Raw genomic sequence first — 14144 nt, 5'->3', positions numbered from 1 at the left:
TTCAAATAAAAATATTGTCATTTAGATCATTTATTTGCAGAAAAATGACAATTGGTCAAAATAGCAAAAAAGATGCAGTGTCTTCAGATCTCGAATAATGCAAAGAAAACAAGCTCATATTCATTTTTAAACTACACAATACTAATGCTTTAACTTAGGAAGAGTTCAGAAATCAATATTTGGTGGAATAACCTTGATTTAAAATCACAACTTTCATGTGTCTTGGCATGCTCTCCACCAGTCTTTCACATTGCAGTTGGGTGACTTTATGCTACTCCTGGCGCAAGAATTCAAGCAGCTCGGCTTCTTTTCATGGCTTGTGACCATCCATCTTCCTCTTGATCACATTTCAGAGTTTTTTTTATGGGATTCAGGTCTCGAAATTGGGCTGGCCATGACAGGGTCCTGATCTGGTGATACTCCATCCACACCTTTACTGGCCTGGCTGTGTGGCATGGAGCATTGCCCTGCTGGAAAAAAACACTTCTCAGAGTTGGGGAACACTGTCAGAGCAAAAGGAAGCAAGTTTTCCTTCCGGGACAACGTTGTACTTTGCCTGGCTGAGGTTTGTAAAAGACCATAAGGATTGAACCAAAGCGGACTGGAGGGTCTCCTAGTTCGTCTTCTCTGATGAGTCCAATTTCACAGTAGGTGCAAGACTCTGTGGCTTGTAGGCTTCTCCAGGTCTCTGTCTAACCATCAGACGACCATGTGTTGGGCAAAGCTGAAAATTGGACTCATCAGAGAAGACGAACTAGGAGACTCTCCAGTCCGCTTTGGTTCAATCCTTATGGTCTTTTACAAACCTCAGCCAGGCAAAGTACAATGTTGTCCCGGAAGAAAAACTTGCTTCCTTTTGCTCTGACAATGTTCCCCAACTCTGAGAAGTGTTTTTTCCAGCAGGGCAATGCTCCATGCCACACAGCCAGGCCAGTAAAGGTGTGGATGGAGTATCACCAGATCAGGACCCTGTCATGGCCAGCCCAATTTCGAGACCTGAATCCCATAAAAAAAACTCTGAAATGTGATCAAGAGGAAGATGGATGGTCACAAGCCATGAAAAGAAGCCGAGCTGCTTGAATTCTTGCGCCAGGAGTAGCATAAAGTCACCCAACGGCAATGTGAAAGACTGGTGGAGAGCATGCCAAGACACATGAAAGTTGTGATTTTAAATCAAGGTTATTCCACCAAATATTGATTTCTGAACTCTTCCTAAGTTAAAGCATTAGTATTGTGTAGTTTAAAAATGAATATGAGCTTGTTTTCTTTGCATTATTCGAGAGCTGAAGACACTGCATCTTTTTTGCTATTTTGACCAATTGACATTTTTCTGCAAATAAATGATCTAAATGACAATATTTTTATTTGAAATTTGGTAGGAATGTTGCCAGTAGGTTATAGAATAAAACAAAAATGTACATTTTACTTTAACACACACCAATACATAGTAAAACCAGAGAAACTGATAATTTTGAAGTGGTCTCTTAATTTTTTCCGCGGCTGTATATCAGAGTAGGAAAAAAATATACCACTACCTATATGGGTGCATACCGCCACCCACTACACGTGAGAGTGTACAATTAGCAATAGTCACAAACTGAATAAAGCTACCGGAGCTCACTCTGGGGGCCAGTCCAAAGCATCACAAGGGCCGGATCCGGCCCGTGGGCCGCCTATTGAAGAGCCCTGTCCTATACAATGTTAAACTGAGTGAATCCACCTTAATTAATACCATCATTATGACGCCATGGCTCTCGAACCATATACAGAAAGGCAGTATAAGTGAGCATTGCATCACCTTAACATAGTCGAGTACAACAGACTTAATTAATATTTCCGGAGCATTTAAAATCAATACACCCGTATTAACAAAACCTTAAGAGTAGTAAACTCTCAGTTATATGATCGCTTGGATATTACTGTCACAACTTAAAAATAAAAGGCGATTTTCAGGGATTAGTCTACAAAGTTTTATTCAGTCCACCGAAAGTAGCCTATGTGAGCTTTAACAAGTTTGTCCACTAAACATCGCATTGTCCCACCTGCAAAGCAGTTTCATTAAACTTCCTATCCTCACGATATCCAGTTTTTCTTGAAAGTTCCGTCTTGAAAATGGCGTTGTAATTGTATCAAAAACTGGAATTATCAAGTTGGTGTAAACTAGTTTATTTGAGTTGGTTAATGTAATTATATTTAGTCTTACCAATTGAAACAACTAGCATAATAAGCATTGCAACCGATGTACGTCGTTTTCACATTAGCCAACTAAACTGAGCACTGAAGCACTGCACCGGTCTGCCTCAGTATCCAATCAAAGGACGTTTACGTGTCACGTTCAACGCGAGGAACGAAATCTTACGGGGCCTTCTATCTAGAAGGCCCACAGTCGCCAACTCGGAATCTGATTGGTTATCACAACTGTCTGTTTCAGTTCATTCCACTTAAATGAACTGAAACAGCCAGTTGTGATAACCAATCAGATGTACACGGGCCTTCACTGTGAATTCTGAAGGCCTCAGGGAAGATTTCTATTCTCGGGGAAGATTTCTTGGAGCCTGCCAACACATGATAGCTGAAATATGATTGGATGGAAGCTCTAACATAAATAAACAACGCTGAAAGCTATGAAATCAAGAGAATGGACTATGGGGAATCATTTAATACATATTTATGAAAAGAAAATATTAAAATTAAATTAAATGAGTGGAAAAAGACATATTCTTGTATTAAATGGGATGCAGGAATAGGAATGTTATCTCAGTTTTAAGAAATTACCCAAACCAATTGAGAGAGTTTTAATAAACAGTTTTGGATTTTAAATCTATTGCCAGCAGCAGTTTTTATTCTTGTATAATCTTAATGGAATTCATTGTTTGAATTCATTTGCACCGAATTTAGTTTTTTTTTTTTTTTCATGAAATTCGGGACGGTTCCGGGACGTTTCGGGGCGGTTGAAAATGATTTTCGGGACGGTGGTGAAAAAAGTTAATTTTAATCCCTGCTTCAATCGCAACATCAATTCTGTGCACAACAAATAATGATGTGTTTCTCCAGTGGCAGCACCAACATTAGACTGTTCAGCTAGAGATTTTATAGATAATGCAGATTTAGATAACGTATCTCAAGGTCGAGTCGACAGTTGAACTTTGCTATAAAGTTGCAAACATTTGATAAAATGGCTTCTTGGCAGCTGTAATTACTTGATACATGGATATACCAGCACCACTAATATGAATTAAAGCCCATATTTCAGCTGACGTTTTGCTTGTGTTCATTCAGTTACCGTGACCTCAACAAGCTAACTATGTAAATTATAATTTATTTAGCTGTATTCACCACTTAACCTCAGGTAAATCTTGCTGGTTTGAAAAATGGCGCTTGTTGTTACTTATTTCACGGAAGAGGTCCTATAGGGCTGGTTCCTGCAGTGGAAAACGTCTAAAGGTGCCAGCCGCCCTAGAAACGGCCTGTGAGTTCCTGCAGTGGAAAAGTGCCTCATTATATAGGTTAAAACCTATTGCATCATCAGTCTACATCATGCTACCTCAATTACTTTCTCTGCCTCACTCTATCCTTCTCTATCCTTCACAAGTTTTACTGCTCAATCCCTTTCTCTTCCTTTCTGTGGCTCCTTTCCTCTCCCTCCCTATTTCACCCTCTCTTTACATCATACTGTCTGTCTCTGTCCACCTACATCTCTAATGAGGAGGACAGTTTAATATAACAGCAGCTAATGACTGCTTCTCTTCCCAGAGGAGGTAGCTCATTTTGTGAGTGTGCTGATGATGTAGGGCAGGTCTGTGGAGAGCTGAGAGGAGCACACGTAGGAGCGGAGTATTTAAGCAGTAGTACACAGGAGGCAGTGGTATATTGGACGTATATTAAGCAGTGGTACACAGGAGGCAGTGCTATATTGGATATACAGCCGCGGAAAAAATTAAGAGACCACTTCAAAATTATCAGTTTCTCTGGTTTTACTATTTATTGGTATGTGTTAAAGTAAAATGTACATTTTTGTTTTATTCTATAACCTACTGGCAACATTCCTACCAAATTTCAAATAAAAATATTGTCATTTAGATCATTTATTTGCAGAAAAATGACAATTGATCAAAATAGCAAAACATATGCAGTGTCTTCAGATCTCGAATAATGCAAAGAAAACAAGCTCATATTCATTTTTAAACTACACAATACTAATGCTTTAACTTAGGAAGAGTTCAGAAATCAATATTTGGTGGAATAACCTTGATTTAAAATCACAACTTTCATGTGTCTTGGCATGCTCTCCACCAGTCTTTCACATTGCCGTTGGGTGACTTTATGCTACTCCTGGCGCAAGAATTCAAGCAGCTCGGCTTCTTTTCATGGCTTGTGACCATCCATCTTCCTCTTGATCACATTTCAGAGGTTTTTTTATGGGATTCAGGTCTTGAAATTGGGCTGGCCATGACAGGGTCCTGATCTGGTGGTACTCCATCCACACCTTTACTGGCCTGGCTGTGTGGCATGGAGCATTGCCCTGCTGGAAAAAACACTTCTCAGAGTTGGGGAACATTGTCAGAGCAAAAGGAAGCAAGTTTTTCTTCCGGGACAACGTTGTACTTTGCCTGGCTGAGGTTTGTAAAAGACCATAAAGATTGAACCAAAGCGGACTGGAGGGTCTTCTAGTTCGTCTTCTCTGATGAGTCCAATTTCACAGTAGGTGCAAGACTCTGTGGCTTGTAGGCCTCTCCAGGTCTCCGTCTTACCATCAGACGACCATGGGTTGGGCAAAGCTGAAAATTGGACTCATCAGAGAAGACGAACTAGAAGACCCTCCAGTCCGCTTTGGTTCAATCTTTATGGTCTTTTACAAACCTCAGCCAGGCAAAGTACAACGTTGTCCCGGAAGAAAAACTTGCTTCCTTTTGCTCTGACAATGTTCCCCAACTCTGAGAAGTGTTTTTTCCAGCAGGGCAATGCTCCATGCCACACAGCCAGGCCAGTAAAGGTGTGGAAGACACTGCATCTTTTTTGCTATTTTGACCAATTGTCATTTTTCTGCAAATAAATGATCTAAATGACAATATTTTTATTTGAAATTTGGTAGGAATGTTGCCAGTAGGTTATAGAATAAAACAAAAATGTACATTTTACTTTAACACATACCAATAAATAGTGAAACCAGAGAAACTGATAATTTTGAAGTGGTCTCTTAATTTTTTCCGCGGCTGTATATGTTTGTTACAGGTGTCACAATGCAAAGTGGAGTTACTTGCATCAAGCCAACAGTTGTTTGTAGAATACAACTGGCAACCGATAATATGGGTTATTTGCAATTTAATTCTTTCATTCCTCTGTTTGTTATGCATGTGTGCGCAAAAAAGTCCAGTGTATGTACTCATTCTTGTAAATGCAAAGTTGCTTGGATCGAGCGATTCCACTATTCTGACCAATCAACACGTTGCTGCTGGAGAATGTAAGGGAGGGTGTGATTTGTTTGGCTGTTGAGCTGAAATATCTACAACCTTTTGTTAGAATCATGGTCTTTACCTTTGTTTCATAAAATGTCCACCTTATCAGAGTATGACTGAAATCATCAATCTGCCCTCAGGCTCTAAAGTTAAGAAATGTGTGTTTGTGGTTGCAGGAGAGATAGCAACTTGGTGAAGGAGGAGATCAAGGCCTTCTTGAATAACAGGAGGATCTCTCAGGCCATCGTTGGACAGGTCACAGGTACTTTAGATTTTTTGATGTTCTCTAATGGATGTTACAGTCAAATCAATACATGCATACAAATACTCTACACACGCTGAACTTGACTTACTGTAGTCATTCCAATGCTCTGCAGGTACTTGAGTGCATTCATCAGAGTTTAAATATCAAATAGATAGAAACACATTGCTGCTCTTCATTACACATTTTGGTGGTTTCAATATCAACCTCCTCCTTGTGTCTTATTTAACTTCCCTGCTCATGTTCTGATCTCCCTCCTGATCTCCTGTTCTCTCTCCTGATCTCCTGTTCTGTCTCCGGATCTCCTGTTCTGTCTCCTGATCTCCTGTTCTGTCTCCTCCAGGCATCAGCCAAAGCTACATCTCCCAATGGCTGCTGCAGCAGGGTTTGGAGATGAGTGACTCAAAGCGCCGGGCCTTCTACCGGTGGTACCTGCTCGAACGCAACAGCCCAGGTGTGAGCCACTTATACCTCTTTCACACCAACAACCAGGGTTGATAATTTGACCAAGGTTCAACCCCTTTGTCAATTCAAACCAAGCCAGTCAACATGGATTTATCCCAGGTTGTGCCAATTCAGGGTTGTGCCGAACCCCAAGATAGATGCATACCTAATCAACTCAGGGGATTTAAACTACCTGCACAGCACCAGCTCAACAGATGATGCAGGCCTGACTAGGGGACAGGCTACACAAGAACTTGCTTTGTTAAGAATTGAACAAGAACGTATAGATGTGCTGAGTTAAAACTGTGATGCAGGTAGAAACAGTTGGAGCAGAGTGCATCATGATTGTTACAGCACTTAAATCTGTGATCTTGCAGCCTTTTTCTTTTAACAAAACACAGGTGGCTCAAATGATCACAATTGGTATACATTTTCAATTAATATCTTAATCAGAAAAATCCTAAAGGAACCTAATGGGTCCTATTTTGACGAAGAAAATGGTTGACAGAACCACTAAACTGGGATGATAAATTAAACTTCGACAAGGAGTGGATTTTGAATGAAGGCATAGCAATATATTCTTCTCTGAAAGGGACATTTAAATGCGCAAATCCCAAACCACCACTGCCCAAGTCTGATTTCGAAGTTAACAGATATCATGGCAGGCTTTTACCAAAGAATAAAATCTTTGTTTTTAAAAGGTTAAACCCCTTGAAAGACTCAATTATCTGGGAAGTATAATTTAATTTAATTTTAAGTCTAAATTAAATGAAGAAGAAATGCCACGTAACACCAGCCCATTTTCCACAAAACATCCTTCTAGACCTACCTACTCGATGACTTCATCAATTTCATCAAATTCATCAACCTAAACATAGTTCATAACCTCCCATATCTAATGCATTCGCCAGTCTGGCTAGCAGACTAGTGTTTACTGCTTTTGCCATTATTATTTCCTTTTCTCTGGGATATCCCATCTCGTCAGAATATCTACACATACAGTCACCAGTATTCTTGTGTTGCGTAAATGAATACCTTGATATGTCCACTCTCCCCATTGATCCAGTGTTCAACAGGCTCTCACTCACCTGTTGGGTTCTGCTGGGGTTCTGGATGCATCGACTGCAGCAAATAGCCTACAGTTTGTTCCCAGAAGAATTATAAGTTAAAAAACACTGTGTAAACGAAGAAATCAAATGAACATTGTATACCAGTTACCTGAGACTAATGCCATTGCAGCTTAAGATCATTATTTCGTGTCACCACACCGTAAACACTACAGGCTATACTATTGGGGGAAGGAGTGAATGTCTACTAAGCCTAACCTTAACCTGGGTTTTCTATTCAGAAACTTTTATTTCCAGAAAATACCTGTTGTTTTATTTTGCTGCCACAAATCGCACGGCAGCAATTGCAAGAATGTCTGCTCAGTTATTTAACATTTCATCAGTAGGCCTACCTAGCTTTGAAGTTGCAAATGTGTTCTATTAGACGAGTTGAGGTTATTAGATTTGTGCATTTTACACTCTATGCCTGAGGTCGTTATCCTTGCTGTCACAGCAACAAATACAGTGTTGCCTGTTTCTAGGCTATACAGTTGCTTCTTACGATACCAGAACTAGGAGAGAGCTGCTGTTGGCCCTGCTGCTTTACTGTGGGTCTATTTCACATAATACTTTTTATTTCTTATTATACAGCTCCTCAAAATATTGCAAAAAAATTGCATTCATTTGATTGGGCCTGGGGTTCAGAGGTCTGATATTTCTTTATATTGACCACTGCAAAATTGGCAACAGGTTTTGTAACTCTAATTCACATCTTTCAAAGCATTCCACAAGTAGTCCGTTCAATTAAAGTAACGGAAATTTGGTATTTTGGAGAAATGTCTTTTGGCAAGTAATCGTATAAAAAAAATCAGTGGGGTAATATAATATATAATCCATCAATCAGTATCGGAAAATAAATCCCTTCTAGACCAAAGAAGACCCCTCCGCTGCGCGTCCCGTCGGAATTTATTTTCTGATACTGACCGGAGGACTATACATTATCTCTTACTTCTTATATTAATGTTAGTTGTATCTATTCCACCATTGGTAAGTTCAATACACTCGATACTTCAGCAAATTTGTATCTAGGAACATTAGTGTCTATCATGACGAGGGATGGGAATTGAGAACTAGTACTAAATTGGCTCCGGTCCCTGAACTGTCAGTACCAAAGTATTGATAAGCCCCTGTATAAACTGTGTTGTTATCCGTATTTATGGAACATTAATTAATTTTAACATCCCAGGCGTTTTATTGGTTGGTGCTAGATTGAAACTGAAATGAAATGAAATCCAACTGAACTGCAGGGATAAACTGTCTCATGACACCAGAGTCATCCTATGAGTAGTCTACAAGGATCCAAAAAGGACTTTAGTAAGGGGTAGCCTAAAGAATAATAACTTTAAAGGAGTAATATGTAGCCCGGAACCAAGCGTTTAAAATCGGACCTGCATTCCAAATGCAACATATTGGAGAGCCTTGTGTCCCCCTCTCCCTCCTCCCCAGACTAGAGGCTTATATGGGCTGCCAGGTTGAAACTACGCGATCGAACACAAGACCAGCATTAAACTCTGACAATGGCAAGCCACATTGAGTCCTACACTATAAGTAGATCAGCTAATGTATATGTTTGGAGTGTTTTTATTGTTTGCAAATTATAAACCAGTTTTATGATTATTTAGATTTTTTTCTACTCAATATAAACTCCTCAAAAAAAGTTCGGAAACATTTCTTCAGTCGATTATCCCTCCCCTTTAATAATACCAATTGGTATTGTATTGTATATCGTTGGAAAGCCTGATTAGTCACCTTTACAACGAGGTACAACTTGTAAGGATCGTGCGTTCATGGAATGAGCAACACAGCTAACCGTGTGGGTAGCGGCCCAATTTTTTTTGCCAAAATCCCCTGCAATATTCTTCTGTTGGTATCCACTCTTGTTTTGAGTTGTTTGGTGGATTGGATGATTCTCCCACAGTATTAAGGAAAAAACAACACATATTGACCATTTTTACACCATTCATTTTACACTGTCAGGGACCTCAGTAGCATGTGGAAGATCCATACGCAGCCACAACAGCTTGGCACCTCCTGTGGGATGGCATCCCATTCCTGAACCAGAATTTGTAACAAGTCAGCTAACATGGTTGCATTGGTCACTCTGGCACGTACAGCACGCCCAAGCACCACAAGTATTCAATTGGGTTGAGGTCTGGACTCAGGCCTTTCCATACTCTCCACTCCCAAGTTCTGGAGGTACTCTGTGATGATCCTGCCTCTGTGGGGGCGAGCGTTTTCATCCTGGAGGATGGAGTTAGGTCCCAGATTCTGGAGATATGGGGTTGCCATTGGCTCCAGAATGTCATTCCGATATCTCACTAAATTTCAACAGAAGAATATTGCAGGGGATTTTGGCAAACATTTTTGGGCTGCTACCCACACGGTTAGCTGTGTTGCTCATTCCACGAATGCACGATCCACATGCTACTGAGGTCCCTGACAGTGTAAAATTAATAAATTGTAAACATGGTCAATATGTGTTGTTGTTTTGTTAATACTGTGGGAGAATCATCAAATCCACCAAGCAACTCAAAACAAGAGTGAATACCAACAGAAGAATATTGCAGGGGGTTTTGGCACATTTTTTTGGGCCACTACCCACACGGTTAGCTGTGTTGCTCATTCCACGATTGCACAATCCTTACAAGTCGTACCTCGTTGTAAAGGTGACTAATCAGGCTTTCCAACGATATGCAATACAATACCAATTGGTATTATTAAAGGGGAGGGATAATCGACTGAAGAAACATTTCCAAACTTTTTTTTAGGATTTTGGCAAAAAAATGTGGGCCGCTATGTTTCCGAACTTTTTTTGAGGAGTTTATATGTGTGAGTGTAAACTAGATGCATGGGTGGCTATGTACGTTAGCCAAAGCTAAGCCCGTTTACACGAAAACAAGCCCACTGCTCCCAATGTTGGCTACACACTGGAGTTTTCCAGGCCCTGATAATGATAACATTGCTCAATTTAACAAATCATGTAAAAATCATTTCACACCTATTTCAGAGTAGTAACCTACTGTTCTTCCTTGTTGTAGCCTGATGCGGATCTCAGTTATGATGTGCCCTCACCAGTGTGAAGTAAAGCCAGTGAGGGCTGGTCAGGTGCTACTGATACAAGAGACAGAGGGTGGAGAGGATGAGCTAGATAAAGGAGGAGGAGGAGGAGAAGAGTGCAAGCCCTAGTGGTACAAGAGGCAAAGGATCTAGAGGCAAAGCAAGAGGGACAAGAGAGAGTGCAGGTCCTGCATGCCGCTCAAGTTAACATGACTGAAATCCGTGGACATCCATGAGCCATCTCCACCTCCCACACATTCACACACAAGACATCCCGTGCAAGCATATTGTGACATTTGTGAGGCATTTTGTAAACTGTTCAGGGATGCTGAATATTGAAACTTTGTTTAATAGCAGACTAAAACTGCTACACAGATGCATTGAGCCGCCCAGTCTCTCACTGCACAGCAGTCTAATGGACTTGGATGTACTTCATTGTTCTATGCTATTGGGAGGGGAACTCCATGGGATTCAGTGTCACGTACATGAAACGGGTATATGGTCCCTGAGATTTAACCACATCCATTGATTGTCATAAAATTGAATAAACTCTTCTAAAATAGGTTTATGGTTTCTATTCGATAAGATATATAAATAGCTAGGGATGGGCATGACAGATTTTACTCTATTTGGACGTCAGTATTCGTTCAATGTATGGAGTAATCGTAATTCGTAAATTTAGTGAATTTAGAGTCAAACATTCGTGTGTTGCATGAATGCCTTAGCCATCTCTACTTAGGTCACTTCACTGGCCGTGTGTCTCAAATACTACCTTGATAACCCAGCTGCACACGTGCCTCAGGGTGAGAATGCAAGTACTGGAATGTGTTCGTGTGTTATCTGGCAACCTGGGGTTTTGAAAAGGTACTGGAGATATTGGCAGCGGGTGGAATCACACAGGCCAAAACAGACATTCTACTCCAGAACAGACATTTTAAAAGGTGAATATACTGGCTGTAGCATTGTTGTTGGACAAGCCAGTATTTTAGTTTAGCATGTTTCCCTAATCTCTGATGACCCGGTCATTTTATGATTTAGTACAGTAAATGTACAGCCATATACGGCCTTCATACTGTCCTGATATACTCACTTGCTTGGACAATTTATTACAGTAGCTGCTTGCTGCCTAACCTAAAGGAAACTTATACTAATGGCTCCTACCTGAAACTGACCTCTACACTGAACAAAACACCTTTTGACCTAACCTGCAATGCTTTTTAAATAAGAAAAAGATGATTCAGCCTAAAAATAAATAAAATAAATGTCATTAATGATAAAAGAAAGGCACTCTGTTACACCACTAATTTTATCTTTTTAAAACAAAGGATGAGTAAACTGTTTCTTGAAACTGTTCCAAATCACTGTTTCTCCATGTTTCGCAAGAATGATCTTTATAATTCCAAGCAAGAGCTCTTTGGATTAGAAGGTTCTATCTGTAAGTGCTTTTTTGGAACAAGTCAAACATCAGAAGGAAAGTGCTTTACCATTTGAAGCTTCTTTAGCAACAATTTGGTGGGAGTAAGAATTAACTCTTAAACCTGTTTTAATCCAGAAATATTAGAGCGTCCGTGTGTGAAACTGAATAAATCACATGATGTGATGTAGGTGACTTCATGGCATGTCTAAGTGATCATGGAGAAGTAGGAGTCAGGGAGAAGCTCTCCTACGAAGCGGGAGGGTGGCATGGGGGTATACATCTGAGGTGTTTGGCTTTAATGCTTTTCTGGCTGCAGTCTCCTCACCACTCACACTTCCCTTCTGCTGCTTACATTTCACATATCTCATCTGCCAGCCATTTTGAGTTTCCCCTGCTCCAAGGGGGTAACTGTTTAAATGGAGAACCAAAATGCATCCAGTCGACAGCCCCCCCTGCCCTTTGCAGCTGGAAATGTAGTATATGCATGAAAATGCTGTCAGTCAGGACCATTTCCCTTCTATTAATGCCTCCGTTGGCAGAGCTAGAAGTGGGATTGAACTGGGCACCAACCCACTCAGGCTGTAATCTAGCAAAAAATAATCATATACTTGCATTCACACTACAAAACAAATTATTAAACAGGGACAGGCAAGTACTGCAGGATTTGGGAGGAGCCCTTCAGGATTTCCCGTCTCTGGGCATAGTTATGTTGTCTCAGTCCTAATCCTGGCCATAGATATGTTGTCTCAGTCCTGATCCTGGCCATAGATATGTTGTCTCAGTCCTGATCCTGGCCATAGATATGTTGTCTCAGTCCTGATCCTGGTGCTGTCGTGCTGGTTTTCATCTCCTCTCAGCTAAGAGATTGGACTGGAGCACTGGGTGTCCGTGCCAGTGCTCCAGAAGCTCTCCATCTCGCATTAATCCAAATGCTATTGTGGCTTTACTTTCCTTTTCCTAATGCTCCACTGTGCATGAGCAACACAAACCTCTCTGCTTGGGCTGACTGTGTGTGCAATCCACCCAAATCACCAACACAACAGACAATGAACCCAAGTAGTGTGTTGAGCTCCATTTGGGGCTCTTCTCTGATGCTTGACTCAAGCACTCTATTACCATGAGCACTACATCCCCTGCTGAGGGAGTGTCCTGCCTAGACAGAGTAGCCCCAGTGTTAACACACAGTGTTTCTTGATTGGCCGACTGCCTTAAGGAATCAGATGGAGCGAAAGCCAGCACACGCAGAGCCCTAGGAGCAGGAATGATGCCCCCTGGAGTAGGCAGAGGGAACTGCTGCTGCACCTGCTGCCATGGTACTCTGCCCACCAGCAGGCTCAGGCTCAGACAGGTAACCCTCACCATCACATATCAGCATGTCACCCCCATGCCAGAACCACATGTGGGTCTCATGTGTCATTAGTTTACATTCAAAAGTCTCGGCCCTCCTGCGAATAAACCCGCAGTATCTGCATGTTTTTGGCCATAAGGAGAATATTATTTCTGGTTGAAGTTTTAACTCTAGCCTCATAGTGTCTCCTCATGCAGGAGCCACGTTGTCCATGCGCTCCCTGGTGAAGGAGGAGCCTGACTGGAGGATGGGAGGGAGCCCTGGGGATCGGGGAATCATGGGCGGGCCTTTCCGGCTGCGCAGGGGGAGCCGCTTCACATGGAGGAAGGAGTGCCAGTCAATCATGGAGAGGTGAGCGCTAAAGACACCACAGGTGCACCTGACCACCCCCATCCAGTTCATCAGTTTGCTCATAGAGGTGTTCAGTTGTTCCATACACTGAGAACTGGTCACTGTAACTGTTGGGAAATTAGCTGAAGGTTGGTGTTAGTGTAGGTATTGTGTTGCAGGAGTTGTCTCGAACCAATTGGTAAGAAAGATTTTAGAGTGGGCCTAATAGAGAGACATAGCTCAACTTGGCGAACACCCGTTAATGCTCATATTTTGATACAGGTGTTTTACATACAAACAATAGGTGGATTGCTAAGAAAACGAACACTGGGACATTGGATGCACACAACCACACCTTAAACACAATATCATATACAGGTGCATCTCAATAAATTAAAATATCATCAAAAAGTTGATTCATTTCAGTAATTCTATTCAAAAAGTGAATCTCATATATTATATCTAGATTGATCTATTTCAAGTGTTTCTTTCTTCCAATTTTGATTATTATAATTGACAGCTAATTAAAACCCAAAATTCAGTATCTCAGAAAATTAGAATATTGTGAAAAAGTTAAATATTGAAGACTCATGTTGTCACACTCAAATCTACTAATTAACTCAAAACACCGGCAAAGGTTTCCTGAGCCTTTAAATGGTCTCTCAGTCTAGTTCAGTAGGCTACACAATCATGGGGAAGACTGCTGACTTGACAGTTGTCCAGA

General features: G+C 41.1%; 1 protein-coding gene across 4 annotated transcripts in view; it reads left to right on the top strand.

Annotated features, from left to right (window-relative positions):
• The window catches only part of LOC308364803 (homeobox-containing protein 1), a 29873-nt gene that overhangs the window by 4339 nt on the left and 11390 nt on the right, over window positions 1-14144 (top strand). For 2 of the 4 annotated variants that reach the window (XM_080838046.1, XM_080838047.1), the window contains exons 4-7: window positions 5633-5718; window positions 6062-6172; window positions 12956-13090; window positions 13273-13441. In XM_080838046.1, the coding sequence (XP_080694172.1) occupies window positions 5633-5718; window positions 6062-6172; window positions 12956-13090; window positions 13273-13441 (501 nt within the window). The remainder of the gene's footprint in view (window positions 1-5632; window positions 5719-6061; window positions 6173-12955; window positions 13091-13272; window positions 13442-14144) is intronic. The other 2 variants (XM_080838048.1, XM_080838049.1) reach the window with 2 other exon arrangements.

The sequence above is a fragment of the Sprattus sprattus genome, assembly GCF_963457725.1.
Source record: "Sprattus sprattus genome assembly, chromosome: 4".
Classification (NCBI taxonomy): Eukaryota; Metazoa; Chordata; class Actinopteri; order Clupeiformes; family Clupeidae; genus Sprattus; species Sprattus sprattus.
The sequence above is the reverse complement of the archived record's forward strand: the minus strand, read 5'-3'. Positions and strand labels throughout refer to the sequence as shown.